Source organism: Rhinolophus ferrumequinum, chromosome 8, assembly GCF_004115265.2.
Source record: "Rhinolophus ferrumequinum isolate MPI-CBG mRhiFer1 chromosome 8, mRhiFer1_v1.p, whole genome shotgun sequence".
Taxonomy (NCBI): Eukaryota; Metazoa; Chordata; class Mammalia; order Chiroptera; family Rhinolophidae; genus Rhinolophus; species Rhinolophus ferrumequinum.
In genome coordinates this window covers 13,509,913-13,534,687 of record NC_046291.1, presented here as the reverse complement: position 1 = coordinate 13,534,687, position 24,775 = coordinate 13,509,913, and the positions used below count along the sequence as shown (strand labels likewise).

Below are 24,775 nucleotides of genomic sequence, written 5' to 3'. Positions count from 1 at the left end.
AGATGCTAGGCTGATCAGAGATAATGTTTGCAAAGTGGCAACTTGACAACATCTGCTCTCCTGGTTCTTAGGCCATGGGACTCAGACTGGGACTACAATTTGCTGTCTGAGTTGAGTCTCCAATTTGCTGACTCACCCTCAGATCTTGGGACTTACCAGCCTCCGTAATCACATGAGCCAATTCCTTATAGTAAATCTCATTTTGTATATATAGCTTTTGAGCGTCACTGGGATATATACATATATACACATATTCCTACTGTTGGTTCTATTTCCTTGGAGAACCTTGACTCTAGGTACTATCTGGAGTAGAAAGAGACAAAGACTGGCAACTCATTGCCCGTTGCAAAGAACAGGGATCATAGTTAGGAAATCCAGCAGTGGCATTTAGGCAATCAGGAGATAAAGGAGTGACAGGATCCTGTGGTGAATCATAAAAGAGGGTGATTCCCAGCAAGCTGCCCAGAAGCTCTGGCCATCCTCACTTCTGTCGTCTGTGGCAGCATCAACAATAGGCTGCCAGGGGGTGGCCGGTTAGCTCAGTTGGTTAGAACGTGGTGCTAATAACACCAAGGTTGCTGGTTTGATCCCCACACGGGCCACTGTGAGCTGGGCCCTTCTTACAAAAACAAAAACCACCACCACCGCAACAAAAAACAATAGGCTGCCAGTGCTGCAGGAGCAAAATGGCTTCTGTTTTGCTCTCATTTTCAAGTATCACGCCAGCACCTCTCATGGGAGGACTCTAAACCAGAACTCCACCAGTAAGAATGAATTTAGGAAGTATAGTCTTCAGCATCCAGCCCCTCTGATAAAGGAAGAGCTTAGAAATTTTTTTTAAAAAATCATAGAAAAGAAAGGAATCTATGAGATAAAATTCTGTTGACTTGCATAACAATGACAAAAAAATCGTTCTTCCTCCCACACAGCGAAGGCCCTCCCCTTTAGCTGTGATGGCACTAGCAGGTAATGTGGGGACTCCTGCCTGTTGACTCTCTGAAGGACCCTGATTCCAGGAACCCAGCACTCTGATTCCGTGGCAAAGCCACCTTTCCTGGGGGTCCCTAAGACATGGGCAAGTTTATTGTTCCTAGGTCAGTGCATTGGACCAGATTCAGCTGTGTTATCCTGATACTAACCACCAAAATGAATGTTAACCAAGTATAGAAAAAGAAGTTGAACATAGAGGCCGGTCTAGGCAGAAGACTTTGCATTCACTAAACAAGGGGACAAGTTCCTGGTTCTTGTGAATTAAAAGCTCACTTGTTTGAAAGTAATATGCAAAATTACTAACAGAATGCTCCAGCATCCTTTCTAGTGTTCAGCACATCCACAGATAGCAATTACTTCATTTACACACATGGTATTTAATAAACTCATGGTTAATAAACTCAGTTCATGACTAGAATGTGGATTTATAAGGATCCACAAGTATTTATTAACCAAATATTTTAATGGGGTATAATATCACCATAAGAAGCATTGTAAAAGCTGTAGTATTTAAGACTCTAGAAATGAGAGGTAACAGACAGTTCAGAAGTCAAAGCGTGTTTGATTGTCCTGATTATCACGTCAGCTGATCATCAAGAAATCTGTTGACTGATCAATGTCCACGATGTTAGCGTTAAGCTGTTTTATGGTATTTAAGCAAAGCTTTTTACTTCCCCTTACAGAGCGAATTAGCCAAATGATGTAGGTTAAGCTATGTCACCAATGATGCAGATACAAGAAAATTGGTGGGAGGGCCCAGGACTGGAGAAAATTCTATTATAGTTAAACAAGCATCTCATTAACTTCTTGAAATGACCCTTTAAGAAGAGTATGGAATGATATTATCCCAGTTCCACAGATGGTTATACATGGGCACACATAAGAGAATTGCTCAACAACTCAGAGACCTGGATTTGAACCTGGGTGTGCCTGACTCTGAAACCCACACTATCAGGTCATGCTGCTTCCAGCTTTATTGGTAACAGGAAAGTACATTATCAGCAATGAGGAGGACTGTTACAATGAGAAAGCACCGTGAACAAATTTCTACATTAGCATTCTTTTAATTATTCTTCTGGGGAGATAGGTCTTTGTTATTCAAGCAAGATCACATATTCTTATTAAAATTGCCAATGTGTACATAAATAATACCCTTGAGAGAACTGCTGCAAATGTCTAGATAGGTGAAATTTAAACATCTTCAAAGAAATTCAAATCCAGGATCATTTAGTGACAGTCACTAACTGTGGTAAGGAAGAAGATTTGGAGGCCAAACTTGTGAGTCGATTTCATGATACAGGTGCCTGTCCTGTCTCCTCCCCTGCATTCTAGATTCCATAAGGTGAGAGACTGTCAGTTCTTTTTGTATCTAACACTGGGAGATGGGATTCCAGTGGACAGCACTACTACTGAACCGCATCGGCCTTCCTTGTTTACACGCAGTGAATGTCAACTAAAATGCTTCAGGGGCCCAGCTGGCAAAGAAGTGAGCAATGGAGAGAGGATGTAAAATAATACAAAGTGGGGAGAATGGTGGAAAACGCCACAATGATGCCCAGTCTAGACAGAACAGCAGATACACAGCTCAGTTCAGTGTTGCCACAATGAATCATGGCCCATTGATATCAGAGTTTTTCTTTTTTTAAGAAAAGCTAGAAATCTATATTGTCCATAAAATTATCTGATTTGTACAGGTTGCCAGTTCTTTCCATTTTTAAGATTATGGGTGTGGACCAAGTTCTGAAGCCTCATCTCTCAGTGTCAGTTCCGGCAGGTCCGTAGCTCTGACTTTTGTCGTAGACTGTGCTCAGGGAGCCTGGCAGCTGCAGGAATGCTGAGCGCTGCACTGAAGCCACGCTGTAGCCCCGATTCTGAGGTCCTATATTGGCAGGCCTGATGGGTAGGGTCTTCGTACAGAGTGGGCTCTGTGGTCCTATGTGCTCAGGCCCGTTAATTACAGAGTGGTCATTTGCCCACGGTGGACGGTAGTCAGAGTTACAGAGGCTTCAGCTGAAAGGGCCTTGGTTCACCTGCCCTTAACAACGAACACTGAGACATGATGGGTTCCAGCACTTGTCCAGTGTCTCCACCCTGTACCCCTGGCCCTTCCCACCACCATTAGATGACGTATTAGATCACGGAACTGGACACTCAAAAGCGTCCAGACCATATGTTTAAGAACATTTTTTTTTGGTCTATCAGGTGAGTTTGGCAGGGGTATAATTAAATTTGTGAGAAAGACATGTACTATGTAGTGGTTCATACCATCTCTTGGTAAAATTACTCATAACGATCTCTTTTATACAAACAGCTTCAACACCTGCTTCTCTCCCTAACCGAGCCTGGCCAGTCAGAAGAATTTTAAAAGAACAATAGATCTTTTTAAGAAACTACCTGGGTGGACTCGGGCAGTTAGTCTCTTTTTGTCTATATTGTTGTAAGTTAACCACCTGTCTAAATTGTTTTTAATTACAAATCTAATACATGTCTGTGAAAATTCAAACAAAACTCAAGTACATAGAGTAAAAACAAAGTTCCTGTGAGCTCCTGACCTATGCCAGATGGTAGCTATTGTTAGCAAATGGTATTCCCCCCACCCTTTTTCTGTTTTGCATATGCACGCACATGCACACATATGTGTGTATTTTAATATCTTAACCGTAAATGGCAACATGCTGTACCTATTGCTCCATGTTATTCTCGGAGTTGCTCTGTTTATTAGACATTGCACGTGGGAGGTGAATGTGAAGTTCTCCAACCAACGTTTAGCTTATAGATTTTTTTATGAATTTGAATATGTGCAGGAAGCATAACTAAAACACTTTATTCAGAATCGGAAGCTTCTCCAGAGATAGATGAGGTTTTAAAGTTTTGATAACTAAGTGGTACAGCCCTACCCAGCTCTATGTGATGAATACAGTCTTGGAAAGTATTATGTTAACTGAACTTGTAAATTGAATCATATTATAAAAGTGTCTAGGAAACTGGTTATTGCAAAGGACTCGACAGTGTGTGATATTAATAGGAAACGTTCTTTAGGAATAGAAGTGACCATCCCTAGTAGACCACTTGGGAACAAATACATTTTCTTTGTCCTAAGTTGGGGCACTCTGTATGTGAGCTTGACCAACCCCAGTGCAAGCCTGATGGAATTGCAAGAAATTCCTTTTTCTTTCTTAGATGTTTTGATGTTTTATCAAAGCATAAGCCAGACAAAGAGGAGGACTGACTTTTAAAAGTTGGTTGGCATAAGAGATCTCTCCCTTCCCCCAAGCTCTTAGGCACAGCTTGCTAACCTCTAAAACATCTCTTAGAAAGTGGTCCAAATCCATCAAAACTCATTGGACAAAACTATTTGGTCTCATATGATTTGATTCACCTGGATTCAAACCAAGAAGTCCTGGCTAAAAGGCAAACTGTTAACCAATATTCATGGTTGTGAAAGCATGCAAACTGGACCATTCCTTGAAAATTTCCTGCAGGGGAAATCCAAGACTCCTACCTAGTCTGTCTTCTTATTGCTTTCCATCTTTCTGTCCCCGTTTGCAGGAGCATCACCTGCAACTGTTTTATTTTAAAGCAAGGTTTTAAGCAGACATTGTTCTCAGGCTGAAAGGCTTTTTTTTCCCCCTTCCCTCAAGAACAGAATTTTATTATTATGCTTCATGATTTATTGAAAATGTCCAGATAGAAAACAAATGTCTTTCATTAGTTAGAGAAAAGAAAGGGGTTGCACCTAAACACACAACTTGAGTTCTGGGTTTTACATTTCAAAATTTCAGTGAACTGGATAGTCCATGGAGCCTAGGGCCTAATCAGTTTATCAACAAATATTGTCTCTAGTCTGTGAAAGTTATGAATCCTCAGGTGCTTTGCATAACATATATGCAAAGATATAAATTAGCATTAAAAAAAAACGTGCCAGAACCAAATTCATATGTATGTAGTTTGTAAATCCTGAAAGGGTTGTGTGCCCAAAGTTTGCTTGGATCGCAGAATGAATTACTATATAAAGTGACTAGATTTCTGGCAATTCCCAGGAAGCAATTTGATTCATCATGAGATGAAATATCGTCCACAGTTTCACTGAGTTCCAGAATCTCTTAGGAAATCTGGACTCTGCAGCCCTCTCCAATACCCCAAGGAGTGGGTAGGAACTTGTCATTTCTATGGCAGCAAGAAGCCTCCAACAGCAAGAAGAGGGTGGGGCTTTGGTGGTCCTGTGCTGGTGACATAAAGGTGGGAAGCTGCTCAGGTATGAATTCTAGACTCTCAGTTTCTGTGTTCTGCCAGTTCCTGGCTGGCTGACTTAAGCCTCTTCAGGTCACAAGTAACAGAAGTGGGAAATTTCTACCAGGGATTCAATGGTAGCTAAGGAACCCAGGGCAGGAAGAACCTCACAGGACTGGAACCAGGCAATGTAGGTAGAGCTGTCTCTCAGGGTCATTCACTCACCTTGCCTGACTTCTCTGTATGTCTGCTTTATTTCTCCCTTGCTAGCGGATGGCAGAGTTGTCTGCCCCCCAGTGTGGTCTCCAGTTTTGTTTTTTAAATTGTCTTCTCTTTATTTTAACAGATACTGACTGAGGTCTTTGAATCCAAATTCCCCAAAAGAAAACATTTGATGAGTATAAATTTGGTTAAGTGTCCAGTCCAGGGTCAATTAGCCTTGGCCAGGGGGTTCAAACATGGCTGCCAATATCCTTTTCCATCCTACAGGTAGATAGTGAGTGCAGGAGGAAAGGAATTCTCTCATAAGAAGAGTGTGAGATGGCAGAACCCACAAAAGTACCTAATACATTTTGTAACTTTGGGGAAAATCACCTCACATCTCAGAGCCTCAGTTTTCTTCCTTTATGAAATGGAGAAAAATTTATGAAAAAAAATCCTCCTGCTTCCCAGGGTGGTTGTAGAATCTACATGCAACAATTTGAAAATGGGTTGTTAACTCTAGGAGCATTAAAAACCTGTGAGGTTTTGCTTAGTCTAGAACAGCATTCATTGACTCAATATTTATTGAGCCCTTACTATACACTGGGATTACTTTTCAATACAAAAGTAAAAAGTAAAGATAAATTCTGGGAGCAGAATATATTTTAGTAATAAAGAGAACAAGTATTGGAGTCAGACAGATCTGGGTTGAATCATCCTTCTACCAGTTATTAGTTGTGTGGCTTTGGGCAAGTTTCCTATCTCTGAGCCTCAGTTTTCTCAACTGTAAAGTGGGAGCACTACTTCCTATTACAGCCTATGCAACCCTACTTGATCTAGCTGCAGCCCACCTCTCCCAAGTCGATCCCTGTCCTCAAGTGTCTCCAGCCATATTCACCTCCCTTCTTGTGGTTCCTCCATCATGCTGAGCTTGGGCCGGTCTCAAGGCCTTTACAACTGCAATTTTCTCTGTCTAGGATGCTCTTTCTCCTCATCTTGATAAAGCAAGCTCCTTCTTTACTTTCAGGTCTCTGCACAAATATCTCCTTCTCAAATGTAACCATGTTACCTAAATATGTCTCCCCTGTAACCCACCCACCATGCTCCTCTCTCTCCAAAGCACTTATTACTCCTAAAAGTATATACTCATTTGATTTCCTATTAGCTCTCACCCTTACTAAAATACGAGTTCCATAATGGAGGGGCTCTGTTCTTTTACACTGATGTTCCTGCAGGCCTAGAATAGAGGCTGACACTGTGTACATCCTGTCAAATACATGGATGATGAGTGGTTCCTTCATAGGGCTGCTGGGAGAAGAGGTGATTCAACTAGTCATGGTATGAAAGTGCGGATCACACACCTGGCACAGAGTAAGAACTAGTACTGGGTTGGATAGTGTTCCCTTCCAAATTCATGTCCATCCAGAACCTGTGACTATGGCTTATTTGGAAATAGAATATTTGCAGATGTTGTCGTGTTAACATGAGGTCACACTGGATTAGAGTGGACCCTAATCCAACGACTGGTGTCTTTATAAAAAGATGGAGATTTGACCAGAGAACCACACAGGGAGAATACCATTTGACAATAGAGGCAGAAATCGAAATGATACTGCCATGGGCCACGGACTCCCACACATATCAGCCTTATAAGGAAGATAAGAAGTGAGGATTATTGTTTTATCAGAGGAAGAAACTGAAGCAACAGTCACTGAAGCTGAAGTCAGTACCTGTTCCTCCATGGAGATAAAAATGCATTGTCAGTTATTAGGCCTTATGTGACATGTACTGTGTTTTTTGCTTTGCGTCTTTTTCCTAATTGGGAAAAAGGAAACTTGAAGCATCAAATTTGGGAGACACATCACTCAAGTGTCTTCCTGGAAGAACATGTTCCTTTACCTCAGAAAAAGAACAGTTCCTGACCTTCTGCAACTCCAGCTTTTAAAACTAAACCACAGGGTTTGGTCCTAGTGGCTACAAATGACAACAACGTTGGGGAGAGACGCCTGTGCTTCCAGGACTAGACAGCTCTGTGTGTCACACAGCTGGATTGTGACAACAGCTCTGTGCTTCTTCTGTAAGTTAAGTAGAAAATGGTGTCTCCCAAGAGTTTCACTGCTCTCTCAGCCACCTTGATCTTGAAGGAGAGCGGAAACTAAGGCATGAGGGAGACCAAATCATCCTTGAAAGCTCCATCCCAGAGACTTCTAGACTAAAAGCACAACTGGATAAACAAGGTAATGGCAGGTGTTTGTTGACAGTCATTTGTGTAAGCAAATGCTTAGTACGCTTCCAGGAAACGCACAGCCTTCTGCTGCAAACAGAAGACGAGGACTGAAGTGCACTTTTGTTGCTGGCTGATGAGCTGGGCCCAATTTGTTGCCTTTCACTCCTTGTGAGAAAGCGCAGAGGCCCTTGTGTGCGATCTCAGCGCCCCTGCAAGGAGATGCCCGGGGAGGAGGAGGGAAAACCCTCGCGGAAGAATGTTTTCTTTGCAGTACTGAAGAGAGCCCTAAAGTAGGCGCAGGTGCGGTGAGATGTCAAATCCTCCCCCCTGTCCTTGATCACCTTGTTCTCGAAAGATCTTGGTCTGTCTTACCCGTGCCGTTGTGTAAATGGAGGCAGAGCGGAAAGAAGAGGGAGGAGGGGCAAGCGTCACCTTTCTTAATACAGGAAACCGAGAAAGAATCGGTTTTCCTATCTACGCGTCTAAAATTGTTGCCCAGTTGCCACATCACAAAGGCAGGGGAGGGGAATGCAGAGGTCTACCTTGAACTGCGGCTCTTAAGCCAGGTCGAGAAAGTTCGGAACTTCGGCGAGACGTTGCATCACGCAAAGTTTGCAAAGAACTTAGGGATTTTCCCTAGGGGGCTCACTCTACTTGCCGGAAACGGTCAAAGGCAAGAGCCGAGAGCTGGGTGCGGGCAGCAGGAGGAGAAATCAGACCTCGTTTTGGGCTCAGGAGTGAAAGGAAGGTCACTAAGCGATCAGACGACGTACTGCAGGACGGCCTCCGCAGGTCCACAAGTGCTCCGCCGCTCCCCATTAGGTGGCACGTCTGCACCAGCCGGGAGCGAGTGGGGGCGCGGTCGTGCGCAGGGGGCGCGGTTTAGACACCTGTGCTCCTCCGCCCAGAGCCGCGGTGGCAGACGACTGGGAGCGCCCGAGCCCGCCCGAGCCCGCGGCGGGCGGACGTGCCCGGAGCCAGGTGGAGGCGGACACCTGAGCCTCTGCGCGCGAGGTGCGGACGCTAGGACCCGAGAGGCGCACCTATTGGCGGGCGCCCGGGGCCCCGCCCGCCCTCCGCCCCGGGAGCCTGACCGGCAAGTGCAAGGGCGGGGGGGGGGACAGTGCAACCTAAAGGCACTGGCGTGGCGGCGGCGGCGGCGGACCCGGTGCACCATGGCCGAGCTGCTGCGGAGCCTGCAGGATTCCCAGCTCGTCGCCCGTTTCCAGCGCCGCTGCGGGCTCTTCCCGGCGCCGGATGAAGGTCCCCACGAGAATGGCGCGGGCCCAGCGGAGGGCGCAGTGCGAGCACCGGAGGTCGGACATCACCCTGAAGCCAACGGCAAAGGTGGCTGGGGTCCGGCCAATGGGCTGCGGAGAGCCCCGGCCCCGCAGGTAACCGCGCGCCAGGTGTTCGCCAGGGTGGAGGGGAGTGAGGGGGCAGCCCTTCCCGCTGCCTGTGGACTGGCTGGTCCAGGAGACTCCGCGACTCCGGGGCTGGAGTCCGCCGAGCCTGCGAGGCCGAGAGGGCGCCATCCCCGCCGGCGACCCGGCTCCCGGAGCTGTGTGTGGAGGGGAGAGGGAGGGCCTGGAGAATCCAGTCACTAGGATGCCACCCTCTAACGCTGCCAGGTGGCAACCAGGTCTATTCAGACTTACAGTGCGCCCCCGAGCTTTAAATGCAGTCTATTTAGAGATCTACCTTCATAAGTAGTTAAATTTATTATGTTCATGTATATTCTTCCAAATGTGCAAGAGTTACGTAATTGAAAAAGAGGGGAGACGTCCTTGGCATTTTCACTAGAGGCTTCCCTGGGGAGAAATTTTGAGAATTAACCCAGGAGTTTCCGCCCCACTCCCCTTTTCCTGACCCACACTAATGAGGTGGAGCGGGGCCCTCAGTGTGCTCTTCACCTTCTTGCATTTCCAGCTCTAAGGACAGAACTTGAGGGTTGATTATTGCTCCTGGAGAGATTTGCAAACCTTACTGCCCTGCCCCCCCCCCCCCCCCCCCCCCCCCCCCGCCCCCAGTGATGAGATCCTAACAGCGCTTCTCCCTCCTTCCTTCCCCAAAGTCTGGGGTCCCTCCTGCCTGATGGGTCTTGTAAATTGGCACCAGAGACTTTCAACAGATGCTGTCAGGAGGGACGCTCACTACACTCCCCTCTAGGCGGCCCGAGTGTGGTTATACAACCCACTGCGGCAGTGCACAGACACTCCGGGCAGGAGGGACCAAACAGGATGCAGATGCCCATGTGCCAGGGCTGCTGTCTGCCAGGGCGGAGCGCTGGCCCTGGGAAGGAGGGCTCTCTGTCGCAGTGAGATGCCCTGGGCACCCACAGAAGCTGCCCTTTCCGTGGGGGAACATAGGAGGAAAGAAGCAATGTATTAACAATTCCAGCTCTCTCTTTTTTGGCGGGAGGTGAAGGAAGCCACATTTTTTTGTTCCTAGAAGTTCTGGTGACAGGAAGATGGCATTTATGTGTTGATTTCTAGATCTAGTAACAAGAATTGTGAAGAACCTGGCTTCTATGTGGAGTGGAATATTGTGGGCATTGAATTACAGAATTCAGAGGGTGGGTGGGGATTGTGTGTTCCACTCTAGAAAAATCCTCCTTTATAATACTTTTTTTCTCCTTTTATTTTTCCTTCTCTGTCCCACATGACATCCAGTAAATTATGGATGAGTTTGAGACACCCCTCCCTGCATTCTTGTGACTTGTCTTCAAAAAGTGAGGGGATCAGAACTCATCGCATGCCTGAAAGGTGGAAGGGTGTTTCTGTGCACCCACTGTTTACACCCACAGATGCATGCACAAGCTGCTCTCTCCTTAAGCTTCTACTGTGTCCCTAATTCAGGAAACTAAAGAATAGTGCATTTTACCACTGGTGCTTTTCAAACTCTTTTAAATATTACCATTGGTAACATGTTCTGGAAAAGGGCCCTCTTGCCATTTAAAAGCATGTTAAGCAGATTTCTGGAGAGAGGTGTCTTCTTGCCGCTGGTCATTCAGTGAGCCAAATGGAAGGGCTTTTCTCCTTCCCATCCAACGCACACCTCACTCACTATGGAGCAAGGAAAAAGTAAGAGAGGGCTAAAAATTCGTGATAAGAAATCACCATGTTGTAAGTGATGGAAAATAAAAACCCTGAGAGCATTTGATAAAGGAGAGGTTAGTGAATATATTTAAAGTTATGTTGGTTTCCAGTGACTTGGGAAGATTAATTTGCAAATACAGATGGAGTTCCCCCAAAAAAGATTTCATACCTGCCCCAGATAATTGATAGGTGGACAGTGGAGGAAACTTTTCTCCAACAGATATCCTTCGCCTTTGCCCAGCCTGTGGCCTGCCTGAGCTGCCTGTCCTTTCTCTACATAATCCACATTCATCCTTCAGTTTCAAAGGTCAGTTCCTCAAGAGACACCTTTACTCACCTTCCAGTCTCACCCATCTTTTTTAGGTTCTCTTTGCTTCTTGGGTTTCTTCATTGGATTTTATCACACTGTGTAAAGAAGCCCTTGTGTGGAGATCTGATTATTGCCAGTGGTCTGGTGTGCTCATGATTTTCTTCCATGCCTGGCACGTGGGAGCTCAGTTGATTCTGTAAATAAATGAATGCAGATCTCAATGTAAAATCAGCCCTTTTAAAGCAAGACAAGCAGATTTCTTGCAGAGAGGTGTCTTCTTGCTGCTTGAGAATCCTGGGCCTCCCGTGAGCCAAATGGAAGGGCTTTCCACCTTCCCATCCAACACACGACTGCACTCACTGTAGAGCAGGAAAAACTCAGGGCTAAAAAAATCAAGAGAAAGAATTGAAGGTTTTTCAAAATTTAAAAATAAATATTGAAAATCAAAAATTTGCACATAGCCTAGAAGGTCAGGCAACATTAGAACATTGATTTAAGACCATTTAAACAGTAGAGAAGTTGTTTACTTCATTTGAGTGTCTACGTTGTAGCAAATCTAGTTTTCTCAAACTCTACATTTTCTATAGTTATTTTAATTCTTAAAACAGGATGTGACTGAGTAAGGACCTTCCATTTCAAATTCTCTTAACACCACATATTGCTAGCTTAAAGATTAACTACATCTTTTACAAACCAGGGCTGGTCTTGGCTTGTACAAAGCTGTCATTGAATAAGTCCAACTGGACCTCGGATACCAGTATGTCCTAGTAATCATGAATTTCACAGACAGAAGTCTGAGTTCTGAAGGATTAAATGCTTTGTTGCGAACTTACCAGATACCTGCACAGTCAGGTATTTTGACTCTCAAGTCTAAACTTCTTGTTCTGATCAAGATGACAGACTAGGTAAATGCTGTCCTTTCCTCCTCTCCTGACCACATCAAAATTACAACTAAACTACAGAACAACCATCATTGAGAATCACCTGAAGTTTAGCTGAACCGAAGTCCTATAACTAAGGACATATGGAAGATGCCATTGGAGACTGGGGCGGGTGGAGAGATGGAAAAGGCTGCCTCACACCTTCGTGTGGTGCTTAAAAATTGGTAATGTATCTCAGCAGTGGAGTTTCCCTCTGAGGAGTTTGGGGTCCCAGTCCCACACCAGGCTCCCCAGCCCAGGGTTCCAGTACCAGGAAGTTAGTTTTCACAACTTCTGGCTATGAAAACCAGCAGAGATTGTGGCTGAATGATATGGAGGATGGCTGGAGTCCCAGGGGCTCCTCTTAAAGGGCCCATACATGGATTTACTCGCTGATGGACTCACTCATTCTGAGTCCAGTGCTGACACAGCAGCTCGAAAGGCACCAGGAACATATGGAGAGGAACTGAGTTGTCTGGCTTCAGGGAGAGGGGAGGAGGGGCAGCTTTTCCCAGACAGAAGTGCTGGCAGAAGCCATAGTTCCTTTGTTGAGCCCCACCCCCTTCCTGGCATGCAGACGCAGGCAGCCACCATATCTGAGTCTCCATCAGCTTGGCTAACACTGTTCATTCCACCCTGGTGATTCCCTAAGACCTCGCCCCACCCAAGCCACTTCCAGTGGCTTTTCCATACAAATGGCCTATCTTGATTCATCCTAAAATTTCTCAAATGAAACCGCAAACAAGTAGCATCTGGCATTGGCATGCCCCGAACCTCTTGCTAAGCAACCCCAAGCACAGCACTGGTGGCAGCCAGCCTCAGTTTGCACCTCCAGGCACCTCCAAACCAGCACAAGTGGCAACCATCTGCAGATCACATTGTAGCTCATAACAAGTAGTCCCGGACTGGGCACAGGCAATGGCTGACCTTGGCCTGCAACAGAGCCCCTCCCAGGAGGCCCCAGCACCAACAAACCTGGTGGCCAGCTTCAGACCACACTAGAATGCCACTTAACCACCTTCACAAAAAGACACACACAAATGGCAGACTGGGTAGACACCCGAGCCCTGCTAAAGTGAATCCTGCTTTGTAGGGTCAGCCCCTACACAACAGCTCCTCTACTGTAGTCATGGCCAGTCTTAACCAATCAGCCAGAGGGTCAATCCCTCCCACTGACATGCAAACAGCAACCAAAGCTCAACTACAAGAGGAGGGCATACACAACCCACACAAGTGATACACCTGGAGCACCCAGCTCAGGTGACTAGGAGGATTGCACCACTGGGTCCCACAGGACACCTACTACATAAGGCCACTCTACCAAGACTGGGAGACATAGCAGCCCTACATTGATCATACAAACACAGGAAGACAGCCAAAATGGGGAGACAAAGAAACATATCCCAAATGAAAGAACAGAACAAAGCTCTAGAAAAAGAACTAAACAAAATGGAGACAAGTAGCTTTCTCTTATGGTCCCAGGTATTTGGGAGCTATGAACTTGGTTGCAGACATAGCCAAGTCCAAGAACCACACCACACACAACCAGTCCTGAAGATGGCACAGAAATGGCATCAAGAACCCCTAATCACAAAGATACAAATCTTTTAAGGGGGTGGACCCCAAGTTCCTGAGGAACATGCACTTTAACAAGTAGCAGAACAAGAAGGGCCTGAAGAAGATGCACGCCAAAAATGCCAAGGTTATGAGTGCATGGGCTGAGGCGATCAAGGCCCTCGTAAAACCCAAGGAGGTCATTTGTTTACTCGCATAAATAAACCTGAGGCAAGACCTGTAAAAAAAAAAAAAAAAAAAAAGAGAGACAAGTAATCTGTCAGATGCTGTGTTCAAAACACTGTTTGTAAGGATGCTCAACGGTCTCAGTGAGAACTTCAACAAAGAGATAGGAAACATAAAAATGGAGATATAAAACATAAAAAGGAACCAGTCAGAAATAAATCATACAATAACTGAAATGAAGAATGCATTAGAGAGAATCAACAGTAGGTTAGATGAAGCAGAGGACTGAATCAGCAATTTAGAAGGTAGCAGAAAACACCCAATCAGCACAGCAAAAAGAAAAAAAAAGAATGCAGAAAAATGAAAATAGTTTGAAGGGCCTCTGGGACAACATCAAGCGTACCAACATTCACATCATAGGGGTACCAGAAGTAGAAGACAGCAAGGAATTGAAAACCTAGTTGAAGAAATAATGACAGAAAACTTCCCTAACCTGGTGAAGAGACTAGACATACAAGTCCAGGAAGAGATTCCCAAACAAGATGAACCCAAAAAAGCCCACACCAAGACACATCAAAATTAAAATGGCAAAGGTTAAAGACAAAGAGAGAACGTTAAAAGCAGCAAGACAAAAGCAGTTACTTACCTACAAGGGAGCGCCCATCAAACTCATCTGATGTCTCAACAGAAACTTTGCAGGCCAGAAGCAATTAACACGAAATATTCAAAGTGATGAAATGCAAGGACCTTCAACTGTGAGTACTCTATGCAGCAAGGTTATCATTTACAATTGAAAGACAGATAAAGAGCTTCCCAGATAAGTAAGAGCTAAAGGAGTTAATCACCACCAAACCTGTATAACAAGAAATGTTAAAAGGACTTCTTGAAGAAGAAGAAAGAGAAGAAAAAGAATAAAAAATATGAGTACTAAAATGGCAATAACTACATATCTATCAACAATTACTTTAAAAGTAAATGGATTAAATGCTCCAATCAAAAAACATAAGGTGGCTGAATGGATAAGAAAACAAAACACTTACATATGCTGCCTCCAAGAGACCCACTTCAGATTGAAAAACACACACAGACTGAAAGTAAAGGGATGGCAAAAGATATTTCATGAAAATGGAAACAAAAATGAAAAGCTGGGGTGGCAATAATTGTACCAGGCAAAATAGACTTTAAAAAGTTATAACAAGAGACAGAGGACCCAGTAATCCCACTTCTGGGTATTTATCCAAAGAAACCCAAAATGCTACTTTGAGAGGACATGTGCATCCATATGCTTATTGCAGCATTATTTACAGTAGCTAAGATATGGAGGTAACCTGGGTGTTCATCAGTGGATAAATGGATAAAGAAGAGGAGGTACATATAGATACAGTGAAATATTACTCAGCCATAAAACAAGAATGAAATTTTGCCATCAGCAACAACCTGGATGTAACTAGAGGGGATTGTGCCGAGTGGAGTAAGCCAGACAGAGAAAGACAAATGTTATATGATTTCACTTATAGAATCTAGAGAACAGGATAAATGAACAATCAAAACAGAAACAAGCTCATAGATACAGAGAGCATTTTGATGGTTGCTGGATGGGGAGGTTGGGAGGATTGGTGAAGGGAGGAAGGGGATTAAGAGGTACAAATTGGTAGTTACAAAATAGTCATGGGGATGCAGAGTATAGCACGGGGAATACTCATAGAGTCAGTGGTATTGTAATAACTATGTATGGTGTCAGATGGGTACTGGATTTATTGAGGTGATAACCTCGTAAATTATATAAATGTCTAATCACTGTGTCGTACCCCTGAAACGAATATAATATTGTATGTCAACTGTAGTTGAAAAATAAAAGGCATTTTTTAAAAAGTCTAAACTTATTTCTACTGTGCACCTTCCAGGGAAAAATTCGAAGGCTTCACTTTATCTGTCTCATTGAGAAGGTGTGAGGTATTGGGGCTTGACTGGGAGCAGGGTAGAGATTTGGTAGAAAGAGAAAGAATTGTTTTTGGTATGCAAGGGTAACTGGTTTGCAAGGGTCAACGTTGGAGGACATTCCTGGCAGTCATCCAGAGCAAGAGCCAAGAGCAAGATGCAGGCATCCTGGGATCGAGCTAGGAAGGCAAAGAGCCAATCAGATTTGTGTTTATTTGTTTGGGGGTAAAGCCAGTCTTGTTTATAATGGTATTTCGATTTTATCATCTTTGCTTACTCAACACAGTTACATTAAGTTAGACTTTGTAGTGCTTTTTCCCATCATTATATTAGAACGAGATAATTTTTCCAAATTACACTGTGCTCAGTAAATATTCTTTGATAACTACCATGTTTCCCTGAAAATAAGACCTAGCTGGACAATCAGCTCTAATGCATTTTTTGGAGCAAAAATTAATATAAGACCGGGTCTTATATATATCTGACATATATATGATATAATAATAATATACAATATACATTATATAATATTATATAAGACCCACTCTTACAGTAAAAAAAGACCGGCTATTATATTATATTACATTATATTATAAAGACCCGGTCTTATAGTAAGATAAGACCGGGTCTTATATTAATTTTTGCTCCAAAAGACACATTAGAGCTGATTGTCCGGCTAGGTCTTATTTTCGGGGAAACACGGTATTTGCTGAGACATAGTTCTAAAGTTGGGTTGGGGAGGGGATCAAAGATAGGTTATTATTAGAATTCTTTGATCTCGAAACATGTGGGCCTCCCCAAGTCTTTCAATCTAAAAAAACCCCCTTGATTCGATTGGCTTGCTAAAGTGCCAAGAACCATCACAGGAGTCTGGAGACCTGAATCTGGCTCTATTTCGGTGTCATTTTGAACTTCTCTGGATCTCAGTTTTCCCATCTGCAAAATGAGCAGAGTGGAGTAGAACCACGGGTTTCTAAGTGTGACTAAATTACAGTCAGTTAGAAGAGCTTTAAAATCAAAAGAAAAAGACCAGGATTCAGGTCAGAAGTGGGGACAGAGGAGGGAAGCTCTGAATTCTCTTCTCCAGTGACCCATCACCCTTAGTGTTTTCAGGATAAAGTGGTGATGGCTGGCGGCAGTGATCATGGTAGCTGTGACATTTTAGCTGGGTTATAACTAAACTGGCTAACTGGTTGTACTTCAAGTTTTGATTATCTTTAAGATGGATGTTCAAATTTGCATTGGTAAAATCAGCCCCTTTGAAAAGGTACATTTTGATCATTTTTTTCTAGTTACAGATATCCTTGGAAAAATACAAGAAAAAGTTAGATCTATGCCCATTATACCATAGCCAGAGATAATTACTCGGTAAATATTCAACTTGAATTTTAATGGCGATATATTATTACTTCATACGATGGATATACCATAATTTAGTTGGCCTATTGCTGGGCCTTGAAGTTGTTTCCAGTTTTTGCATTGAAAACAACATCTTTGTACCAGTATCTTTCCACCTGTCTTGCTTGTCTTCTTTGTTTAATTGAGATATAATTGACATATAACATTATATTAGTTTTAGGTGTACAACATAATGATTCAGTATTTGCCTATGTTGTGAAATGATCACCACAGTAAGTCTAGTTAATATGCATCACCACACATAGTTACAATTTTTTTCTTGTGATGCGAATTTTTAAGATCTATTCTCTTAGCAACTTTCAAATATACAATACAATGTTGTTGACTATAGTCACCATGCTGTACATCACATCCCCAGGACTTACTTATTTTATAATTGGAAGTTGGTATCTTTTGACCATCTTCACCCATTTTGCCCACCCTCTTACCCCCTACCTCTGGCAACCACTACTTTGTTCTCTGTATCTGAATTCAATTCTTTTGTTGTTGTTCTTGTTGTTTCTAGATTCTACATATAAGTGAGATCACCCAGTATTTGTCTTTCTCTGTCTGACTTATTTCACTTATCACAATACCTTCAAGGTCCATCTCCAAGGTTGTTGCAAATGGCAATATTTCCTTTTTATAGATGAATAATATTCCATTTTGGTGTGTGTGTGTGTGTGTGTGTGTGTGTGAGTGTGTGTGTATCACAATTGCTTTATCCATTCATCCACCAGTGGACACTTAGGTTCCTTCCATGTCTTGGCTATTGTAAATAATGCTGCAATGAACATGGGGTGCATATATCTTTTTGAATCAGTGTTTTCTTTTTCTTTGGATAAACACCCAGAAGTGGAATTGCTGGATCATGTGGTAGTTCTATTTTCAAGTTTTTGAGGAACCTCCATACTGTTTTCCACAGTGGCTGCACCAATTTACATTCCCACCAACAGTGCGTAAGGGTTCCCTTTTTCCCACATTCTTGCCAACATTTGCTATTTCTTGTGTTTTTGATAATAGCCATTCTAACAGGCGCTGAGGTGATATCTCATTGTGGTTTTGTTTTACATTTCCCTTATGACTAGTGACATTGAGCATCTTTTCATGTACTTGTTGGCCATCTGTATGTCTTTTTTGGAAAAATGTTTATTCAGATCATCTGCCCATTTTTTAATCGAATTATTTTGTTTTGTTTTGTTTGCTATTGCATTGCATGAGTTCTTTATATATTTTGGAAATTAGCCCCTTCTCTGATATATGATTTACAAATAGTTTCTCCCTTTTGCTAAGTTGCCTTTTCATTTTGTTCATGGATTCTTTTGCAGTGCAGAGCCTTTTAGTTTGATGTAGTCCCATTTGCTCATTTTTGCAATTTTTGCCTTTACTTTTAGTGTCAAATTAAAAAAAAAATTGTCAAGACTGAGTCAATCTTTGAATCTCTTCTTAATTTAAGTTTCCAGACTTGCAGTTGATGGTAGAAATATGCATATATTACGGCTTTTAATAGGTGTTGCCAATTTGCTCTGCAGAAAGGATGTACTAGGATACATAGCAATGAATGCGACACTTTACACACCCTCACCAATATTAGGTATTAACACTCTCTTTAATCTTTGGGAAAAAATAGGCCATTTCAGCTTCTATTTCATCTTTTCTTCCTTTATTTCCAGCTGACATTTATTGATCAGCAGCTGCACTTCTAGGGCAGTCCTAAGCCTTACGGATACAAAGATGAATAAGATTTAGCTCCTGCCTTGGGAAAGCCACAAAGAAAATGGTGCAATGCAAACAATACTGGAATGGAAGGGTAAATACATGGTGGGGGAGACAATCACAGGAGTAACTCACCATCCCTACAGGAGCTCATGAAGTCTTGAGTCGGGGCTTAAAGAGTGAGTAGGAATCAAACAGACAAAAATGGGAGAATCTCTTTGTCTGGACATCTCATGTGATAAAACATAAAGACGTTGTCATTTTGGGTGAAAAGTGACAAGTTTAGCTCGGGTATAGTAAGGGTCCCAGCAGGAAATAGATGGCCTACTGAAACCCTTAAAAAGTGATTAAAATGGCAAATTTTGTGTTATGTATAATTTACCTCAATTAAAAGAAAAAAAAAGGACATAAGCTCTACTCCACCTTCTGGTGAAGGAAGTGTAACTTCCCTCTCCTTGAGTATGCGCTACACACAGTGACTTCCCTCTAAAGAGTCCAATAAGGAAAGAGGGAGAAAAAGATTTTGTAGCATGGAAAACTGGCAGATGTGACCTCATCCAGGTGAGCGAGGTTGACATCAACAGGGATGTCATGTTGACCGTATGTGCTCTTGATGCATACTGAAATGATATATTCTTGATACGTGCTGAAAAGGGCACTTCACCTCTGTGGTCTCCTCCCCAAATCCCATACCCTCAGTCTAACCACGAGAAAGGCATCAGCCAAATCCTCGTTGAGAGACATTCTACAAAACACCTGACCTGTATTCTTCCAAACTGTCAAGGTCATCCAAAATGAGGAAAGTCTGAAAAACTGTCACAGACAAGTGGAGCCTCAGGAGACATGATGACCAAATGTAATTGTGGGATCCTGAAACAGAGAAAAAAAGAACATTAGGTAAAATGTAAGGAAGTCTGAATAAAGTATGGACTTCAGTCAATAATAATGCATCACTATTGTAGCAAATATATCATACTAATAATACAAGATATTGGTGACAGGGGAAACTGACAGGGGAAAGGATGTGGAGTATATGGGAACTCTTTGTCCTATGTTCCAAATTTTTCTAATTGAAAACTGTTCTAAAAAATGAAGTCTATTTAAAGTTTTTAAAGAGGGGGTGGGTAATTGAAGAGAGATCAAAGTGGGCTCATTTGCAAAGGCGTGGACAGCATTGGAAAAAAGCAACATGGGTGGATGAAGTATCTTGCAGCAGGCAGCTTCAACCTAAAGAAAGCAAGGAGAGAGGATAGATAATGTTTTGGTAACCCCAGACCCAAGGAGGGTTCAGGTGTCAGAGAGAGGCCCCTGCCAGGAGCTGAGGCCTTAAGTAGAGAAACATAGCCACTGCCAGGCTGGAGGAGTGGGGAAGATACAGAGGGTGCCACAAAAAAACACACGTAGATATATTTTAAAAAAGGAAAAAACTATTAATTGTAATACTCAATATATACCGATAACAAAAGATGAACACAAGTCACATTTGACTTCTGCGATTACAAGAGGTGCTCAAAGTGGTTACCATCAGCGTCCAGATACTTCTGATTACGGTGAACTACTGTTTGAGCATAGGTAACATCTCTTAAAATGTGTATACCTTTTTATGGCACCCTTGGTATATCTCAAACTCTGTATGCCCCCTCATATTCTGCCAGCGCCTCCCTTTGGCCAAATTCAGTCAAAACCCAGGGAGCTCGGGTGCCTGGCTGATATAGTGCCTAATGGTCAACCTCTCTGGAGAAAGGTAGAGATTGGATCTGGAAGGACAAACGGGGAATATCTAAGCACAGGTTGCATAAAGAATTTGGTGTGGTAATTTAATACTGGCTGGAATTTGGGGTTAGAACCAGAGTTTTAGGCTTAAGACTTAGGGTGGCTATCTGCAGAATTTGGATTTCATCCTTCAGCCTGGGGGATGGCAAATCAACTTCATCCCATGTGCCAACTCAAAATTGGCAACTGGGACACTGTGAAAGGAAAGCTTCTTGGGGTGTCACTGTGCTTAATGGGAAAGTGGGATGGAATGGCGATGCCTGTATCTAGAGAGTCTGACACTGAAGCATTTAGGAAATGGGGATGTTATTTATAGTCAAACAGCAAACAATATGGGACTAACATGAAATCAGGCCTTAATATCTGTTTTGAGGTTCTTGGTGATACTTTGAGTGTCTTCCCTCACCCACAAACACCTTAAGAGGTAGGAGACCACAAATGGTTTCTTAAGACACAGGTTGCCATGCTCAGAATCATGGGATCCTCATCATTATAGCTATAAGCTGGTTTGATCGGGGATCAGCCCTTGAGTCAAAGGCAGCCTTCTGTTGGCTGGTCAGCGTCCTCTGAAATAGCCTGGCACGAGAACTTTGTTCAATGGGGATACTGCCTAATGGAGAGTGACTAACGGACCCACTCAGGTTGCTCCCTGAGGGAGTCTGACTGCAAGACCCAGACATAGGGACATACATAGAGTGGTGATGAACCTCAGAGACAAAGAGGAGGCCATACACAGAAGCCTTGAGACAGAGAAAGCAGTAGGACAGCAGACTCCCGAGGTGGACAGGAGAGCAGAAAGTCTGCAGTGATGGTAAAAGCAAAAGGAAAAACTCTGAATGGAGAAGGAAGCTGAGTCTTAAGTATGGTAGACTCCACTTCTGAGGGACTGTTGACTTTCAGGATAGAATGGCTGGGGAGGGAGAGGGGGAGGGGGGAAAGGGAAGGGGGTGGCGGCTCAGGAAATGGGGCTGGCTGTGTGGCTGCTGGCACTGTTTCCTTACTTCCTGAGGAATCATGTACAAACTCCTCTCACTGGACGGAACCTGGGTGGGTATCCCCTTGCGACCAAAATGTGCTGGACCCTACTGCCCTGGAGACTTAACACATAATTGTGCTTAAATCATTAGTTCTATCTCTTTCGTGTCATTGGGAAGAGGGTGGGTCACAGGGGCCAGAGTCCTCTTCCTCACCTGTGCCTCCCCAGGACCTAGCATGTGCCTGAAACATGGCAGGTACTTATATTACCTGTTGAGCAAAACATGAAGGGTCTGCTAAACTCAACCTTTTCTTTCTTGGGAGAAATGTGGTCACCTACTCTCTCCCGTCACAACTGCAGTCATTTTATACCTGCCCACTTTTCCTGACTGTGTCTTCATTTACCTTAGTTTTTTTTACCCCCCAGTGTTGGCTCCTTCCTTTTTATCCAGGAAATGATGGAGGGTTTTGCTTACTGAATAACTTTTTTATTGCTTTGCTCTCTTCTGTTGGACACAGTGAAGGGAGTTTACTGACTGCCAAAAGTTGTTGGTGGTGAAACACCTGTCAACTTAAACAATGTAATTAAATTCCTGATGTCTTAGGCAGGCTGTTGACAGCAAACCTAATCTAATTTTAACTTTCTTGACTTGTAATTAAGAGGTCAAAACTTTTAAAGTTTAAAAAAAGCACTTTCACTTCTGCTTTTACACTTTGTGTTAATCATTAAATCCTCTTGATAAGAATTGTTTTGAACAAAGGCATTTTATCTAGCACACAGTTTTCCTGGGAGAAAATACTGTCACAGTTTCCTGGTAGCACATTTAGAGCTCCTGTGTGTGTTAGGAATCTGTGAGAATGCTAAAATTTAGGGCATCCACTGGTCTTTATTATTCTCCTTACCTGGTGGGATTCATTCCACATGTTGAGAAAGTGAGATACTGAAAAAGCCAGTTAAGACTGTGATTCATATTTTTCTCCCCTTACTCTTGCTTCAAACACTGTATGAACTAATTAGCAAAGTTTTAAAAACAGAGCAAAAATCCTTAGGTGTGGGCAGGGTAGATGGAAGGGGAAGGGTTAAGCACCTGAGAGCTTGAGGGTGGTGCTTGGGACTCTTGGGAAGGGAGTAATGGTGTCCTTGAACTATTTTGAATATTACCTCCAGCTCTCCAAATGCTCACTGGTAGTTTCATACCCTTTAGTTTAATACAACAAAACAAAATACCGGTACATTCTTGCTTTTGTTAATGCCTGTTTATTTTGTAATTATGCCTGCGGGAGAAATGCCCTTTCTGTCATCTCTGGGTATGTTTTGATTTTTCCAAGTGGCAAAAACTTCGTTCCCATAGAATTTTACGGAAAACAGCTCATCAAAGCAGTAACTCCTATGGGTGGTAGGAAGAGGGGATGATGGTGACAGAATAAGAAGTCTCCTGGAGGTAAAATGTTGGATGTTGAGAGGACAGGATGTTATTGGTAGAAAATGGCTTAGGTAACAACAGCTTTTTTTTTTTTTTTTTTTTTTTTTTTAAATCATCCTCTCTTGAAAGGTGACTTAAATGGTGGCCATGAAATAAAACATCAAAGATTTTGTTAAAAGCATAACAAGTGAAAGGTGGCTCTGTTAGAAGTTGGTTGGGGTTTGTTCTTCATTCTGAATTTTGATCTTCTGATGATTTTCAGCCAGGAAGATATCAAATGTTTTAAAACTAACTTTTATAATTTTCAACTATTAAAATAATACATGTTTATGTCAGAAATGGTAGAAGACATCAAAAAGTATAAAAAAGAAAACAAAAACACTGTCATAATTTTGCAACCCATAGAAAAATATTAACATTTTAGAGCACTGCTTCCTTTCATTTCTATTCAAACATAAGATATTTAAGTTATGAACATGCTATATAATATTTTAATTAGCTTTTTCACTCATGAGCATTTCTCCGTGTCACTGAATATTCTTTAATTATATTATTTTAATTACTGTATAATAATTTATCATGTGATTGCAATGTAATGTTTTTTAACCATTTCCTAATGTGTGTATTTAGATTTTTGCGATGTTTATCTTTGTACTTCCACTTAACTCTAAATATCAAATTATTTCTGAGAGCCACAAGAGAAGCTTATTTTAGAATTCTTCACACTTATACTTGACACATTAGTTTTTGGAAAATGTAGTATCTCAATTTTTGCTTCCAATAGCACTCTATATATTTGTATATGTGGTCCATCACATACAGACGTCAGTTAAGATAAGCTCACAACTGTTATATTTCTCATCTTTCCTTGTGAAGAGAAAATCTTTGTGGCCTGAGGGAGAGGAGATAAAGAGGGCGAGAGATTACTCTGAGGTATCTGTGAGTATAGATAATATGGATAACTCATGGCTGGTCCCCTGTCCTTCTCCCTGTTCCTTCCAGGTAAGGCCCATCATTTGTATCCTGTGAAAGGTGTGTGATATTTCAGTAACTTTGGGTGGGGGTTAGGGTTTCTGAAAGGGTGAGGGAAAGCACACAGTCCCTGACAACTCTGAGCCAGGAAGGCCATATGTGTTTAGAAGGTATTACCCCCATATTATGATATTATAATAATGAAGCAGGAAAATGAATTCATTCTGTTGTGCATTACAGACGGTGGCAGACAGCTCTAGAGATCCCACCTGAGTCCTCCCAACCATGGTCTCCCCATTCTGGAGGATTCCTGAGGAGGCTCCAGGAATGCCGTCTTGGTATGCTCAATTGTATCACACATGTCCTTAAACAGAAGCAATGGAATGACTATCCTCAGTATTTATTCAGTAGTGTACTTCTGAATAACCACTACTTTTGGAGAGGAGGCACTAACATTGATCACTTAATTTTGCCTCCATCTGAACCCATCTGAAGCCACAGTTGTTTTTTGTCCAAAAATTTTGACCCTGGAGAAATTATCTGAATTTTTCCACGTTGGGTTATAAAAGGTCTAGCCCTGGTTTCTTCATGCTTACCATCCCAGAACCATTGTTAGGATAGAAATGGGATGTCTCACACTCATGCTGAGCACTTCCTGATGTAGACAAGCATATCTGCATAGATTATGGTGCCCATGTGTTATAATAAGGCCCCCACACACAATACCCCCCTTAGATTTAGAATGATGGATTTGGTTATCAATGCTTTTTCTCTCCTCCTCCCAACCTGACCCAGGACCAGTTAACTCACCACATAAAAAATCTGTGAGGGAACAATGTTACTTTTGAAAAGAGAAACTTATT

At 42.7% G+C, this 24,775-nt stretch overlaps 1 protein-coding gene across 1 annotated transcript in view; it reads left to right on the top strand.

Moving 5' to 3' along the window:
- Window positions 1-8,357: 8,357 nt before the first annotated feature.
- SGPP2 (sphingosine-1-phosphate phosphatase 2) overlaps window positions 8,358-24,775 on the top strand; it is a 110,949-nt gene continuing 94,531 nt past the window's right edge. The window contains exon 1 of the mRNA XM_033111962.1: window positions 8,358-9,042. Coding sequence (XP_032967853.1) covers window positions 8,824-9,042 — 219 coding nt within the window. The 5' untranslated portion in view covers window positions 8,358-8,823. The remainder of the gene's footprint in view (window positions 9,043-24,775) is intronic.